At 40.2% G+C, this 18,386-nt stretch overlaps 1 protein-coding gene across 1 annotated transcript in view; it reads right to left on the bottom strand.

Annotated features, from left to right (window-relative positions):
• Positions 1 to 2,052: 2,052 nt before the first annotated feature.
• LOC124556559 (DNA polymerase zeta catalytic subunit) overlaps positions 2,053 to 18,386 on the bottom strand; it is a 223,577-nt gene continuing 207,243 nt past the window's right edge. Inside the window, exons 28-29 of the mRNA XM_047130515.1 lie at positions 11,635 to 11,863; positions 2,053 to 2,351 (exon numbers count right to left, since the gene is read on the bottom strand). Coding sequence (XP_046986471.1) covers positions 2,205 to 2,351; positions 11,635 to 11,863 — 376 coding nt within the window. The 3' untranslated portion in view covers positions 2,053 to 2,204. The remainder of the gene's footprint in view (positions 2,352 to 11,634; positions 11,864 to 18,386) is intronic.

Genomic DNA, 18,386 nt, shown 5'->3' with positions numbered 1-18,386 from the left:
TTACTAATTCTGTAACTACTGCTGCCATTGTCGAAACTTATTCTCCAGTTAATTTCACAAACTGTGCCAAAATCACCAGTTCAGTTATCCTGCATTTATTCTCTGGTCAGGCACCTTTACATGTTCGTACAACATGTTTCCTGCACTATTCCAAGAATACAATTTAAGCGGCTGCTAACCAGAGACTATACAACTGGCCCTTAGTATTTTAGAGATCTGGCAAAAATTTTCTGTCAAAGTTCAATTTTCTTGGGTTCACTGAGAAGATTAATATGTAATCTTTCTTACCTGTTACTCCTGTTAGTCATTTATTTCCACTCTGGTAGTCTGAATCTATGGATTTTGCTAATAATTATAACAATGTCTATCATTCGCACACCCAGTCAACCCCATAAACAAACAGCGATTGGCATTCACCCATCTGGCTTTATTTGGCTCAGCTTGTATAGCCCTATTCCCTTTTGTCTGCTCGAAACTCTTTTTTTATTTCTATATGCAATGGGGATTTCCTGGCAGACACATCATATATACTATGCATACACTCAAGAATCGACCGATGATTCAATCAGAATTCAACTTCAATGTGTTCAAAAACCAAGAGGAATGCATTTCAAAATCATATGGATAACTGCTAGAACAATGTGTGCTGGATGCCAGGCACTTTGTGAAACAAGGCTTTTCTTCTTCAAGAATGTGAATTTGGCACCCCCTGAAATTGCCGTGCAGAGCAGATATCCCAGTTTGCTGCCCCCCCCCCCCCCCCCCCACCCACTATATCTGGGCCTCCCTCCACCACCAGCTTCTCTGAACTACACACATGAAGTTACCCTCAAAACACATCCTCCACTCCCATAATCTTCCTCGCCTCAATCTCCAGTAACCCACAGCCCCTGCACCATTCACCCAACAGAGTCCCCTTCCTCTGTCCTGTCACCCTCTCCAAATTCATATCCACACCTCACCTTCAGCGTGTGGCACTCCCCACTGGTTCTGACAACTGTGCATCATATGCCTAGCTTGTGTATCTGCCACTCCTTCCTCCCGTATCCTAGCTGGCAAACCAGCTGCTACTCTCTGAGCTGCTAGCCACCCACCCCAATCCTTCTCCCTGCCTCCCAGCTCCCTGTCCCTCTACCTTCTCCACCCGACACTAGCCCCACCACAACCTAATCCACCTGCCAAAAATGCGGTGCTGGCCCTGTTTGTCTGTCCAGCAGCATGTAGGGGCATAGGTGTGTGTGTGTGTGGGGGGGGGGGGGGAGGGGGGAGGAGGGGGAAGAGAGAGAGAGGGGGAGAGAGAGAGAGAGAGTTTTACTCTAGCTTGAAAAAGAAAAGGACTACTCCAAAAGCTAGCAAGTTTTCTCTCTTTTTGTGTTGGACTATCAACAACTCAATGTTTACGCTGTCCAGTGAGTTGTCTCTTTTAATCCAAAAGTATTTACATTCTACCAGAACTTTCCTGCAACATTTCAAAGTGAAGTGGTCTAATGAAAGAGAGGTCTGTTTATGAGTTGTATTTCATTTCTTATAATGATTTATGACTACTTGACAATCCAACAAAAGATTTCTGAACACAGGAAAGGGATGACAAGTGGTGAAAACAACATATGTGCGCACTTATTTTTGTAAAATTAATTTAATATATATATATATTTGAAATACAAGAATTATTTTCTTAAAATATCACCATATTATCACAGCCAATACTTGATGTAAAACTATGCAACAAGAGATACCATATCTCACTCAACTGATGGAGAAAACACACACACACACACACACACACACACACACACACACACACACACAGAGAGAGAGAGAGAGAGAGAGAGAGAGAGAGAGAGAGAGAGAGAGAGAGACATAAAAATAATCTGAAAATGGTAAAAAGGTAAAGAATAAAACACAAAGATTAACACTTAAAAAGCAGGTAGAAGCAAAGAAAGAATGAAAGAAATGGGAGCAATAGATAAAGAAGATAACAGTGCACAGCAAAAGTTTTAAAAATCAAGAGATCAAAAGCAGTGAGAACGAGACAGGAGAGGAGAACAATAATTCCCAGAGACAAGCGTTTAGATTACTACTGATGCAACATACAACTATAAAGCTCATTATTTTCACTTTCATGTGTGAATTTGGTTTCTTATCACAAGGTAAATAAGTATCAGGCACTGATTTACAAAAAATGTGTCTGCTCTTAAGACTGCTTAAAATGAAAAAAATTTTTCTTGTAGTTGATGCACATAAGGCACTTGACCAAGGTCTCTTGCAGCTCTATACCTCCTAAATAAAACTGGACAGTCCAGAGATAAGCAAGATACAGGGCCACGGTGTCCACAACAAGACTGACAAATCTGCAAAAAAGTAATGCTCATTAAGTAATCAGTATAACATTGTTAATATTCTTTTTTGCATTTCTGCAGCAGTTAACTAAGGAAAAATATTAAAAACATGAATACACAGTGTTGATGTTGCACAATTCTGTGTATTCAAGTTTTTAATATGTCTATGTTGCTCCAAGTGCCGACAGAGTATCCAATAAATATTATGGAAAAATAAATGCAAACACTGTGTGTTCACCTATGGGTACAATGGACCCTCAACAAATTTTCAGAAACTGTTCATTATATATGATAAGATATCAATGTTTTATTATAAAGTAGATCTCAGAAAAATTCTGAAAAAGGAATTTGCATGACTAGATCAATATGGTTTTCCTGATTGAACCATGGGTAACATTCTAAAAATGAAAAGCAAGGAACTAACTATAAAAATCACTATTGAAACATTTGAATCAAAGTTTATTACAAATGAGTGAATAGCCAACAGTATGATGTGCATGTGCCTGGATTCTGAATAGGTGTTGCCTGATGAGAAGCAGCAGCTACTCAGCCTTGACACAGAACCTGGAAATGTGGCTGGTCCTGAATGCCCCTAAAGCTAGCCTGATTCCCTCAGGGAAGAGATCATAACGGGTCCAGATCAATATACTGTGTAACCACTGTCAACCTGAGGCCACACCAAGGTTCCATAAAAGTGGAGCAGACAAGTCTTATCCTCTTTCTATGTTTTCTGTCTATCAAATTTTTAACATATTGAGAGCTTTGAGGAATCATGTTTTCAGATTCCGCAGATGCAGGACCCAGTTCAATTTATCACTAAAAATGGGGATCAGAAATCTCATTTACATTTTGAAATTTTAAATGATGAGCCTCATTCTAATATGTGGAAGATTAAAAGTATGATGTGAATTATCGGCAAGAACAAAAATAGATTTTCAGTCAAAAATTTATAACTGATTGTTTCCTGTCCTCTCTTCTACCCTCTTAGCTGTTAGATACTACTGTCATGTGATCACAGCGAGGCTGGCAGAAGAGTAAAAGACAATTATTTCCCATGAACAGGAAATAATGAATGAGATTTCTTACCATGTATACATATTTACAGCAGTTAAAAACAGGTCAAATTTAAAATGCAACATTAAAGGACTGCTGTTTCTCATTTAAAACAATCTAACAGGATATTACCAACCCGATATCTAAAATAATATGATAAAAGGAAGGAGTGTAAAGCAACAGGAAGTTATCCTACCTACACACAGTATCACAGACCTTCTCAAGATTGCAGAAAACACAATTAGTTAATGATACACAGGAAAGCCTGTGTTGTAGTGGACTCCAGGAGAGTCATGTTATCACCAGTGGCCTTATGTATGCTGACCACACACAGAAAAGGACTAAGGAGCTGCCTGAAGTCTAAGACCAAGACACGATAGTCACTGATCATCTGCTACAAGGTCTTTCTCCTGCTGCTGATGGTGGAGGAGTCAGAAAGTTATTTTTTTCATATAGTTAAAGAGGTCTAGGAGGGTTTAAGAATCATTTCCATTTAGGTGTCATATATAACAACAATAATATTGTGTGGTTCAATGGCCTGGTGCATGTCTTTCAATTGGACACTGCTTCAGTGACTTGCATGTCCTAGCCTACCTTAGTAACCCTTTCAGATAAAGGGGGTCTACACTTTAGAGTGGAATCTGGACTTTGTGTCATTCACAGTGAATCCTCACATCACTGGGAGGTGAATGCTATTTTAAAGGCAGACTGAAAAACCTTTCGTCGTTCCAATGGGTTTCAGTCCTGCTGCCTTTTGGTTTCCAGCAAGAAGCTTTACTACCAGACCATCAGGCCTATTATTATATGCCACACATGCAAACAATGTACCAGTTCCCACAATGAGAAACAGCAATTACAGACCTCCCTATTGGCATAAGTGAAGTTCCAATCATTTCACTCAGTAATAAGTGATTGGTGGTAGAATGCTGAATCCTGACTGATGATAGTGGCGAGTTGAGAAAAAGTGTTGTAGTATGACAAAATATGTGATATTATAACTTTCTGCGAGGAGTAAAATGTCTTAATATTTTGTCTGCAAACAGTGGGAATAGTTAATGTGAATTATATAATGTAAGGTGTATGGTAATGACATCTCTACCAACAGGCATCAAGTAGAGGAATTCCTCATCTAAACAGGTTACAATATTTTAACAGTACCATGTTTAATGCAATTCATTAGGAGGTGCTATAGGGAAAAAACGCTCTTTAATGAAAGATGTAACAACTTGTGACACAATATCTCCCACATTACAATACTGTAAATTTATGTTATCATGTATCACAAAAATTTTGAGACAATAGAGCCTTCTCTCTCTTGTGTGTGTGTCTCCACAGGCACACACAATTTCCCCAGTTTTTGAAACTTTAATTAATGTTTTCATCATTGTTTACATTCCTTCATCCTTTTCTTTTATTCATTTTACTTCTGGCCTCTCTCTACCATTGATAAATCTTCACCACTGACAACTATTCTCAGATTCAACAGTATTTTGCTATTCAGAGGCTCATCAGTAGCCCTGTTGTGTTTTTATTATTATTATCCATTACTTATTACAGTTGGCACCGGACTAAAATGTCTTTTCCATATACTTCTGGCTCAGAACCCTTCTGATATGAAATAATGTTGAACCCGAATCTTTTACTTTTGTACATGTCTACTACATGAAATACAACATGAGCACCCCTCACAGATGAGCTGAGAGCTTCATAGTTTTCCTGTTTATGTTGTTGGAGTACCACCAATGGGTAAGAATAAGACTGTCATACAGTTTTAATCTGCCAAGAAAGTTAATTTCAGCACATGAGTATCAGTACATTCTGCTGAATGTGAGACACTAGCAGCTGCAGAGATTAATCTACTCATTTGCTCCATATAATTGACAGTGCTTCCATCACTGATAGATATAAAGGCAGCGGCAAGGTCACCAGGATCAGCCTCATTGCAGTTCTGTTCTTTATGCTAATGACAAGTGGTGATGTCTGCAGGGTCATGGTGGGACTTGTTATTTGCATAGACCATGCCTGCTGCAATTGCGTACATGTCCTGGGATCGTATTTTACTTTTTCTACTGATCTACTTCTTCCTTCTATCTCAACTGTTATTTGCTGTCTCCATACTTCATTTCTCAGTCCTGCACTCTACCTTGTTCCATCAAGCAGAAGTTGTTTTTCCTTAATTTTCTCTTTTGGATTACTTCAATTGCATTCATTGTCTTCCTTCAGCTTTGGGCACTTAGTGTAGATACAGCAAGGCTGCACTGCAGAATGAACACTATATTCAGTATTTTCAACCACTGATGACTTCTTACTGGATCTTGAACTTTCTTACACCTTTTTTAAAATGACAACTAGATATTGAGTGCCTGTGTTATTCTGATTACGATGCTAAGTTCCTTTGGACTTGCATGCACGGTTAAAGGAATAGGTACTGCAGCGACCACAGCTGTTATGAAACACATGAAATGAATTTGCAATTGTGAATAAGGACTACCATCGGCTGTAGAATGGAATGATGACAATGAAAATTTGTGCCGGACTGGGACTCGAACCCGGATTTCCCGCTTATCGTGAGCAGTCGTCTTACCATTTGACTATCTGTGCATGACTCACTGCCACACCCAAACTTCCATATGTCGTCAACCATGCGTCTACGACCTGAAGTTGTACATCCATTATGTATACTCCCGTAGAGTTGTACTTGAAAGTTGCTCTCCTGGTATTGACAGATAAATACGATATTGCAGTGCCTGTGTTATTCTGATGTCCAAAGGAACTTTGCATCGTAATCAGAATAACACAGGCACTGCAATATTGTGGTTATCTGCCGATACCGGGCAAGTGACTTTTAAGTATAACGTCTGACCTATACGGGAATATACATAATGGATGTACGAGTTCAAGTCGTAGACGCATGGTAGACGGCATATGGAAGTTTGGGTCTGGCTGTGAGTTGTGCTCAGATAGCCAAATGGTAAACAATCAGATTGAGAAGGATGAAGAAGCAATTTGGACAAGCTGTTGCAAAGGAACCATCCTGGCATTTATTTTAAACAATTTAAGGTAACCATGGAAAACCTAAGTCAGGATACCATGACCCATCATTCTTCTAAATATGATTCCATTGACTTACTACTGTACCATTTCACTTGGTCACGGCCTGAAAACATTAGATTTGTGAAGTGGACAATTGGTGTTCGTAGTCATAAAGAAAAAATACTTTAAAAATCTAGAGACAATCTTTTTGTTAGTTTTCAAGAAGAAGAAACTTTGTTTTCCTCAGCAAGCATGTCTACACACATACAGAACATTGTTTGTGTGGCTTCCCTGATATAAGCCAACTTTTTACTTCCTTGTCAGTTCACTGATATAAGTATCATTTGGAAATGTTTGAGAATGACTGTTGTGATATACTGTCACACTTTCAAGATAAATATTTATCTGTTGCTTCAAGTCTCAACAATAAGTGACTTTGTTGTAAGTACTGGAACTGCTTCCACTGTCATGCTCTGCAATTACAAAGCGGCTATGAATGTGAATCAGTGCATTTTAGGATTCTTGTGATTGTGTGTGCATGGTATTTCACTGAATTCAGACAAAAAAGAATGTTTTTGAAGAAAAAGAGTTGCTCAGTACCAAACAGCCATTATTACTGCATTCATGTGATGTGAGTGAATGAAGAGGACATGCACTGGGCTGCCAGTACATTCACTGCACTCATTTGATTGGATTACTGGTGATCACTTCTAATATTGTTGTGTCAGAAAGATTTTAAGTCAGTAGAAGCCATACAATCTCCTCCAGTAACAGAAAGATTAACATTTGGAGTTCTATCAACAAGTGTATGGTAGGTTTGATTCTGTCATGTCACAACAGTCATCCAAAATTCTAAGTTAAGATGAATTGTAGGCACATGAATTCCATCCAGAGATGGAGTGACACTCATACATTAAAAATGCACTTTCTTTGCTGAAAGTGAACATATCGCCATAACATGGCAAATAAAATAAATCTTGAGTTGTTTCATGAAATCAGATACTGGTGTTTACCAAGTGAAATTGCCAAACTGCCGTATGTTTTGAGAAATTATTTTATTTAGACAACCAGTTTTAGCATCTTATTAATGCCATCTTCAGGCCCCTATTAAAAAGGAGTATACATGTAGTGTACATCAAGGTATATGACAGCTGCACCGGCTTGTCCCATCACCTGGTATGCTACATTGACCCACTGTCGTTATGGGGCAGCAGTCAGTCAAATATTTACCGAGGAATATCGCCAAACAGCTGTACATTTTGAGAAGTTATTTTAGTTAAACACCCAGTTTCCGCATATCATTAATGTCATCTTCAGGCCCCTGCATATTAAAAAGAGTATACTGTACATGTAGTGTATATCAAGGTATGCCACAGTTGCACCAGTTCGTCCCACTGCCTGGTATGGTACATTCAGTGTCTGCTGATCCACTGTGGATATGGAACAGTGGCGAGTCAAATATTTACCAAGGGCAAATGTCAGACAGCCATATGTTTTGAGAAGTTATTTGATTTAGACAACCAGTTATGGAATCTCATTAATGCTATCTTCTGGGCCCTGCATATTACAAAGAAATATGCATGTAGTGTGTATCAAGGCATACCACAGCTGGATGAGCTCATCTCATCACTTGGTACGGTACATTCAACCTCTGTTGATCCACTGTGGATATAGGACAGCAACTGGTCAATTTTTTCCTTGGTAAATATTTGACCAACCACTGTCCCATATCCACACTGGATCAACAGAGACTGAATGTACCATACCAGGTGATAAGATGAGACCGTGCAACTGTGGTATACCTTGATACACACTACATGCATACTTGTTTGTAATATGCAGGGCCCAGAAGATAGCATTAATGAGATTCCGTAACTGGTTGTCTAACTTCTCAAAACATACAGCTGTTTAGCTATTTTGCTTGGTAAATATTTGACTGGTTGCTGTCTCGTATCCCAATGGATCAACAAACATACTGGTGTGTCTACACTTTAGGCCAAAATATGCTTTAAGGAATTTCTCTTTTCTCAAAAATGAAAGAAAGCATAGGCAGGATTTTTTTTCAGTCATTAACAGCTGTTATGTCTGTGTTGCATTTTATAAGTGGTTTGTGATGACACACTGATGCAATGTAACATGAAGCTGAGCACTTCAGGAAGAAGAAAATAATTTTTCAGAAATGAAGGAATTTACTTTCTTAAAAAGTTCAGTATATGTTTAAAATGTAACGAGAAAACTTCTGAATTTTTTTTTTAAATTAAAATAATATTAAGATAGATTTAGCAATTTTGAAAGTAGTCCCCTCGAAGGTGTGTGTATATCATGTCCAACATTCTTGTTATTCTCTGGAGCAGCACTGGAAGTTTTTACTGGAGATATTGGACAGATGATAAGTGGAATTTTAAGGGACCAAACTGTGAGGTCATTAGCTCCTCTATCCAAAGATTATCAGGCAAAAAAGATTTTTCTTATGAAGAAAAGGCAAATAACCAATTCACCCTTCAGAGGTTTCTCAATGGTGGGCAGGGTGGTTGATGAAGTTGGCGACAATTCTATTATACAGAGAATCAAAGACACAGGGTGTTGCTATGGAATGGAGATGTGAGGTGGGGACTCAGCACTTACACTTACACTTACACTTAAGGCACACCCTTTTGACCACCCCATACCTTTGGAGGGTGGGGCAAAAGATCCAATGTACTGCATCTTTGTCATAGTCATACTAAAAAGACAGGAAAGAAGGATTCAGACATTCTAGATTCCTGGGTAAATACGTACAATTTTTTTTTCAAACAACTGAGTACCTGGACATACATAGTTGCATTTACTGTCTGTCTGGTATGTACAAATTTCTTGCACATAACATATTTACATTTGAAAAGAACAATAAGCATTCTTTTTGCTTTCAGTATGCTCATCTGTGCCTTTCTTGCTTCCATAAAATTGGGGCATGCCACTTGAAACTCAGTCTTCTTGTATCCACAACATACTTGAATACACATGTTTCATTATAAAATAAGCCTCAATAAATTGGTTTCATTTGTCAAATAAAGTATATACTCAGAAACATTGCAATTAACATCTGTTATAGGCAATTCAACACCATCACAATTTTTATAATGAGAAATTGATTTAAGTAAAGCAATTCTTTCCACAAGTCACACATTTTAGCCAAATATTGTTATTGGAAGTGACTGTGTATGCTCTTATACACCCTTGAAGGCCTAACACTATCAGAAAATTTAGCAGGGGACAAAATTTTCTTTATGTAGGCTTGCACATTTTAAGCCTTTAAAAGTCAATTTTATTTTACACAAAAATTTATTGTGCAACATTGTTGAAGATCACATTGTATTTTGGTGTATGGTGTGCTCCTGAAAAGGCATGTTATACAGGGTGTTACAAAAAGGTACGGCCAAACTTTCAGGAAACATTCCTCACACACAAATAAAGAAAAGATGTTATGTGGACATGTGTCCGGAAACACTTAATTTCCATGTTATAGCTCATTTTAGTTTCGTCAGTATGTACTGTACTTCCTCGATTCACCGCCAGTTGGCCCAATTGAAGGAAGGTAATGTTGACTTCGGTGCTTGTGTTGACATGCAACTTATTGCTCTACAGTGCTAGCATCAAGCACATCAGTACGTAGCATCAACAGGTTAGTGTTCATAACGAACGTGGTTTTGCAGTCAGTGTAATGTTTACAAATGCGGTTGGCAGATGCCCATTTGATGTATGGATTAGCACGGGGCAATAGCCGTGGCGCGGTACGTTTGTATCGAGACAGATATCCAGAACGAAGGTGTCCCGACAGGAAGACGTTCAAAGCAATTGATCGGCATCTTAGGGAGCACGGAACATTCCAGCCTATGACTCGTGACTGGGGAAGACCTAGAACGACGAGGACACCTGCAATGGACGAGGCTATTCTTCGTGCATTTGACGATAACCCTAATGTCAGCATCAGAGAAGTTGTTGCTGTACAAGGTAACATTGACCACGTCACTGTATGGAGAGTGCTACGGGAGAACCAGTTGTTTCCGTACCATGTACAGTGTGTGCAGGCACTATCAGCAGCTGATTGGCCTCCACGGGTACATATCTGCGAATGGTTCATCCAACAATGTGTAAATCCTCATTTCAGTGCAAATGTTCTCTTTACGGATGAGGCTTCATTCCAACGTGATAAAATTGTAAATTTTCACAATAAACATGTGTGGTCTGACGAGAATCCTCACACAATTGTGTAATCACGTCATCAACACAGATTTTCTGTGAACATTTGGGCAGGCATTGTTGGTGATGTCTTGATTGGGCCCCATGTTCTTCCACCTACGCTCAATGGAGCACGTTATCATGATTTCATACAGGATACTTTACCTGTACTGCTAGAACATGTGCCTTTACAAGTACGACACAACATGTGGTTCATGTACGATGGAGCTCCTGCACATTTCAGTTGAAGTATTCGTACGCTTCTCAACAACAGATTTGGTGACCGATGGATTGGTAGAGGCGGACCAATTCCATGGCCTCCACGCTCTCCTGGCCTCAACCCTCTTGACTTTCATTCTAGGGGCATTTGAAAGCTCTTGTCTACGCAACCCCGGTACCAAATGTAGAGACTCTTCATGCTCGTATAGTGGACGGCTGTGATACAATACGCCATTCTCCAGGGCTGCATCAGCGCATCAGGGATTCCATGCGACGGAGGGTGGATGCATGTATCCTCGCTGACGGAGGACATTTTGAACATTTTCTGTAACAAAGTGTTTGAAGTCACGCTGGTACATTCTGTTGCTGTGTGTTTCCATTCCATGATTAATGTGATTTGAAGAGAAGTAATAAAATGAGCTCTGACATGGAAAGTAAGCGTTTCCGGACACGTGTCCTCATAACATATTTTCTTTCCTTGTGTGTGAGGAATGTTTCCTGAAAGTTTGGCCGTACCTTTTTGTAACACCCTGTATAACTATGTGATAGCTCAGAGATGTATGAATCAGAGCTGTACAACTGATACCAAACCACCTGTGCAGGTGTAAACATTTATCCACATTTATCCCCAATATGTGTGTGTGTGTGTGTGTGTGTGTTTTTAATTTTTCTCATTTAATAATCACTGAAAGCATTCTCAAACTAATATGGAATCAAAACTTGCAATAAGATGCAGCGAGAAATGTTAAGATTAAAATTTTAATTCTTTTACCTGATTAACTGCATAACTATTCCTTTCCCAGACTCTAATTTTATCAGCCAGAACTAGAGCAGATATTTGAGGCTGTTTCTGGCACTTTGAGCAAAGTCCAGTTTGTGTGTCTTCATCACAAACAGCACAGTTGACAGTAGAAAAATATTGGGAAATGGTGCTCTTTTTGCTTATGTCAGACATTTTTGTTGGAAGGTAAACACTACATTTCCTCGGCATCGTACTATACCTGTTGATACACACAAAATCAAAATTAAAAAGGTAAATACTACTAACAGAAAATGAAAATTAAAGAGGTAAACACTAGTTTTCCTTGGCATTGTACTATACCTGTTGATGGACAGAAAATGAAAATTAATAACATTTAATAAGAGTCAAATCTGAAAAACACTGTAGCATTTTATTAGGCATGTGGATCATGAAAATCTAGAAAACTTATGGGTTAGTTGTAAAAACTAGACGAGTCTGTAAAGTCTCACATTATTTCTGCACTGATGTTTATTTGAATTTTTCCATGTTTTCAGCTGGTTGATCATATCTGACTGGCACAATATTTCATTGACATACCTGGTGGGGATAGAGGGCAGGTATAAAGGGAGGAGCAGCTCTTGTGACAGATCACTACATCAATAGCACCTGATGATGTTGCCAAGATGTGCTGGTGAAATATTGTGCCAGTCAGATGTGATCATCCTGATTAAAACCAAGGAATACTCAAATCTATGCAAGAATATTTACATCTAACAGTCTGATTTTGTAGCTTACTAATCAATGAGTCTGGCTGCTATATGTAGGAACCGGGTTCAATTTCCAGTACTGCCAGGAATTTTTCTTTGGGGTGGTGGAGGGGGATGGGAGCCACTGGAACGAGATGCACCAAACTTCATGAGGATGACTGTGGAGCTACTTGGGGGAGAAGTAGCAGTTTCCAGGTCAAGAAATTCAATAATGGCCGGGAAAGTGTGTACATGTTAGGAAGATAAAAAGGATTGATTTATTTCAGTTATAGAGCTCTTCCTCATCAATACAACTGGAAAATGGACAACAGAAGTGCTGCCACTGACCCCATCAAAATAACAAAATATTATGAATGTAGATTAACGAAAAAAGTGTACAGCCAAGGAGTGCCTTGTGTTTAGATGTCAGAGGTTGAATAATGTGTAAATGCAAGTTCACTGTAAAAAAAAGGTACACACAGAAAGACAATGTTGATTTAGATCCAATGATGACATATGCCACCTGGGGGACAGTAGATACACTGATAATGCTTTCAATGTCATCTGCCAACAGATAGTGTAGTGGCACAGCTACCAGAGTCCCATCTACGTCTCTACTTTAATAGGGAATGCTCACTGACGGGGACTCATTGTGCTGCAAATGCTTGAAGCAGGCAGGCAACCATGCCACAGAGATGCACTCATGCTTCCTACAACCAAATGAGCAAGTATCAAAGGGACAAATTGCAGCCTTCTGAGTGGCAGGATAGTCCTTTCAGATAATTGCCACCTAAGTTGGATGTGCTGTGTCAGTTGTGCAATTATACTGGTACCAGAGGTCACGTGAACATTCTCACACCCATAGACGAGGTTCTGGATGTCTATGCAGCACAGACACCCACTAGGATTGTCGTCCTGTAAGGGCAGCAGTGGTACAACTAACAGCTACCACAGGATAGATAAGAGGGCTTGTCAGCTCCGACATGTCAACATGAACTGTTGCAGACCGGTTATTAGCAGCGGGACTATGGGCATGCACACCTCTAGCCCATCTTCCATTTGCGCCACAGCATCAACATGCACAGCACGACTGGAGCCATCAGAAGATCACTTGGAAAATGGAATGTGGTCTTCACTGATGAAAGCAAATTCTGTCTGCATGCAAGTGATCATCATTTGTGCATACGATGTAGACCTGGTGAGAGCTGTTTCATAGAGTGAATTCGTCTAAGACACATTGAGCCTCATGGTCTGTGGTGCAATAAGCTACAACTCTCGTTCACCTTTTGTGTTTCTGGAGAGGGCACAAACCAGTGTTTGGTATGTGCAGAAAGTTGTTAGACCTGTTGTTTTGCTGTTCTTGCACCAGGAAGGTGATGTGTTATTCCAACAGGATAATGCTCGCCTACACACAGCCTGTGAAACTCAACATGCTCTGCAAGACTACAGTAACTTCCCTGGCCAGCACCATCTCCAGAGTTGCCTCCAATCAAGCACCTATGGGATATGATGTAATGAGAAGTGACTCGAGTGCCTTGTCAAACAACAACTCTTACAGAACTACGTGAACAGGTCGAGTAGGCCTGGCATAACATACCCAGGACAGTATTCGCCATCTGTACAATCGACTGGATGCCAGAGTCAGTGCCTGTGCTGCTGCCTGTGGAGGCTACACCATGTGCTAATATGGGTGTTTCAGCATGGATCAATACCTGGTACCTCAGAATCGTTTGTGCTACTGATCTGTAAATGTAATCATTTCATATAGTTCATACGCACTGTTGCAACAATAAATGTTGGGTGAAATGAAAGCCTCTAAAAGGGTGTACTAATTTTTTTCTAGCAGTGTTGTAAGAGAGTTAAAATGCCTTTCTGATTCCTATTCCTACCATCCCAGGTGTGAAATAATGTAGATGTTAACAGGATTAAAGGTGAGAGTTGAAGTGAACACACTTTAAATGAGAACATAAAGACCCAATAGTTGTGAGATACTATAAATAGTGTAAAGGACCGTGTATCACTGTGGGAGAAGAAGAGAATACAAAAGCATAAATACTTAAAACTGAATCAGTACTTATGTTGCTGACAGTTACCAACAGAAATTTGGGAGCCAAATTTTTCTTGAGGAGAAGGAGTGGTAACAGAATAGACAAAGCCAGTGCACAGCACACAATGCTGCAATCCAGGCATCAACCATTTTTGAACAATATCCCAACTGATGCAGCAACTCAGCAGAGACCATCACTTCCGTTACCAATGACCTGGGATGCTGACCAGCCTCTAGGAAGTTTCTCCAGTTTGACACACTGCTGCGTGTCAATAGATGGACAATGGTCATTGACCCTGTTCCAGACGTTTCCACAGTCAGCATGAGCAGCTGTATTTAAACCCCTCCCTGACCAGCCATCAAGGTCAATCAGCTCAACAATGAAGTTGCGCCCATCTGTATCAGCCGCATCCTCGGAGTCTTCACCATAACTGTGTTGCCCCCACGACTGCTGCCAACGTGGCGTGAAACAGGGACTACTGCCTGACTGCCCAGGCCCCTGATGGCCAACACTCCACCACAGTCCCAATGAGACAGCTTGCCGACATACTTGCTGTCGCCCAATGGCCGGGACACGAACAGATGACCTACCAGCAGCATACCATCAGAGAACGCCAGCCTCCCACCATTGCCCTTCAGCCATCGGTTCAGAATCTGACTCTAGGCAGGACTGTAACCATCTGCAATGTCTGTCACTGCCACCTGAAATGTCTGTCACTGCCATCGGCCACCTCGCAGACAGTCTCGTGTGGCGCCCCATCCACCGCAGTCAACTCAGCTCGTGGCTATGCCATGTCAGTATGCCACCACCCAAGCAGCACGTGTTAACCGTATGCTGTGTCTACCTTGCCTGCAGCTATAATGCCGGAACATTAAGAACTGACATTAAACTGTTCAAGTTGAATGAATTAATAAAGAACTATTTATGTTCAGCATTTGTTTTACAGCTGTCCACAATGACATTCCTTTCTCCCAAGCCATCTACAAGTCCACAATGTCCAGATGGAAGAGCCATCACTGTCCTGAGTACCAGAAAAATGGCTCTTCCACCCCTGCCCCCTACATTTTAGCACACAATTGCTGCACTGCTACACTGTTAAGCACTGAAGATTTGGCCAATAGACCTACTTATCAGCCACACAGAACATTTAGGGTGTTGTGTGATGGAATGCTCTGCACTGTCAATGACTCTTACAAACAACGAATCACCTACGTACATATTTGCATGAAGTATGGTAAAATGTGCATGAAGATGCGCTACAAAATCCTGTATTATTCAGGCATTCCCTTTATCGTCATATATGTGTGTAAGCATTAAACACTGCTTATGCTTTAAAGAGGCATCAATCATGGTGAATGATGATGTGACGTAAATAACACAAATGGTGGAACAAGATAACACAGCCCCTCATTATATAGTTGCAACATATCACGGCAAAAAGGCATGTAAACAAGATTGAACCCATAGCTGAGCTATGTAACAAACTAGCAACAATAATAATGCCTCACATCTCCCCCCCCCCCCCCCCCCCTGCCCTGCCGCCCCCCTTACCGCCATGCACACACACAAAATCCCCACTAAACTGATTCACTGAGCATAAAATGGTATTTAAAATTCACATTCTACCCACATTATAAAACAATAATAGAAAATTCCATGTCTGCTAGTCAAACATTTTATCTTGGGATACTCACTTCAGAAGATTCTGAAATATCTGTAACGTAAACTAAACAATGAAAAATCCAGGGTGGAAGGTAACAATATTATGAAAAGGATAGTTGCTATTCACTATTTAGCGGAGATGCTGAGTTGCAGACAGGCACAACAAAAAGACTGTCAGAAAGTGAACTTTTGCCCAACAACATCTTTGTTGAAACAAACACACACACACGCACACACGCACACACGCACACATGCGCACACACACACACACACACACACACACACACACACGCTCTCTCTCTCTCTCTCTCTCTCTCTCTCTCTCTCTCTCTCTCTCTCTCTCTCTCTCTCTCTCTCTGTCTCTCTCAAGCAAACAACTCACACACACACACACACACACACACACACACACACACAACCACAGTTTCTGACTGGCTTCAGCTGCCACGGGCTGTGGTTATGTGTTTGTGAGTTGTGTTTGGTTGAGTGTGTGTGTTTATGTTGTCTATTTTCGACAAAGGCATTGTTGGCTGAAAGCTCACTTTCCAACAGTCTTTTTGTTGTGCCTATCTGTGACTCTGCATCTCTGTTACATGGTGAGTAGTAACTGTCCTTTTCATAATACTGCTATAATGTAAACTAATTTGACAGACAGTATTAAGAGGAAAGTATGATTATTAACAAGTTACTCAAAATATTTATGACATTCATAACATCAAGATTTCAAAATACTAAAAGGTGAGAAATATTTCATAGTTCTAAATTACCTCACTACGAAAGAAATTAATGAAAATGTGACATATAGTTGCACCAAAAATTCTTTGAGAAAAAGTCATTAAAATATCTAAAATTCAGACACTGATATCACAGTATCTTAAACTAAGAGTATTCTGGTTTTCCACAAAGGACACAACTTTGCAACACAAACTACTCAGCTGGCCATTAAAATTGAAAGAGCAGGTAGGATAGCAAAAATTGAAAGTTTGCTGGTTGAATCTTGCCTAGTCGTTGAATATGCGGAGTCTAGACAACATTCAAACAAATTGCATTAATAAGTTTTTATTACAATAAGATAAATGATGATACTTAACTCTGAGAAATACAGATGTGTCGCAAGCAAAGGCCGACATGCAAAATAAACAACATTCTTCAGTATATATAATTCCTATGTTGCTGGTCTTGAAGTGCCTAATCTTGATGCTGCTGTAGGAGTGGGCTGTGACCAGTCAGATGCGGTGCTTATGTTCTCTTCACATATAGGCCACTGCAGTTGTGTTGTCGTCCTAGAGAGGGGTTGGTCAGTGTGTAATTGGCTGCTGTCTTGTCACAGCCATCTGTGCTCTATCATTCCCGACTGGCGTGTCAGTGCTTGACTTTACGTCGGAAAATTGCCTACTGAGTGTGCACAGTATAGTATACTGTGGTGATTAGAGGGTATACACAGTACAAAATTCTGTACACAGAACTGCCACCTCTGGCAGCAGCAACAGATTTAAGCCAGCTGGGCACAGATGCAAACTGAGCTCAGATGACAGATAAGGGTATGTCATTCCATGCTGCTTCAACTTTATACCAGAGACCATCAATCATAGTGGCTGGGGTGGCACACCAGTCTTTCAGCAGCCCCTAACCAGATGTTTTCAATACGTTAGAAACCCGGAGAATGTGGAGGCTAGTCAACAGCCAATCACCCTATGAATCAAGCATCATCAGAACAGCATGGGCAATATGAGGTCTCACATTACACTGTTGAAAGACAACATCCCAGAGATCTCCAGGATAGACCTTCATTAATGGCTGTAAGGCTACAGCCACACTGGATGATAAGATTATATCCCAAAAGAACTCAGTAAAATGCATGAGGGCATATGGTTGAGATTTAACAGTGTCTAGACTGCCACCCTAACATGAATACTTTCTGAAATGAATCATCACTGGAGATGCAACATAGATTCTTCACATTATAGTGATGTGCTCAGCAAAAAGTTGAAGCCTGCAATTCAAACCAAATGCTGAGGTTGACTTTCAGGTGGAACGTGTTTTTGGGCACATCTCTTTCAGCTGCCTTCACTATGTAAACTCTTTAAAATCTGCAACATTCTGTGGTGTTGGAGCATCTGGCCTCAGTCTTAGTCTCGCTCCATCTGATTACTTTTTTTTTTTTGATTCAAAGATGTGTTGAGAGGACACTGATATGTCTTCAATCAAAAGGCAAAAGAAACAGTGCACACATCTCTTGCTGCTCAACCCAAAAAGCCTGTGCATCAATAAACACAAAGCATTGAGAAGTAGGGTGATGGTATGGAAAAATAATGTCACTCTAAAT

The sequence above is a fragment of the Schistocerca americana genome, chromosome X (genome assembly GCF_021461395.2).
Source record: "Schistocerca americana isolate TAMUIC-IGC-003095 chromosome X, iqSchAmer2.1, whole genome shotgun sequence".
NCBI lineage: Eukaryota > Metazoa > Arthropoda > Insecta > Orthoptera > Acrididae > Schistocerca > Schistocerca americana.
The sequence above is the reverse complement of the archived record's forward strand: the minus strand, read 5'-3'. Positions and strand labels throughout refer to the sequence as shown.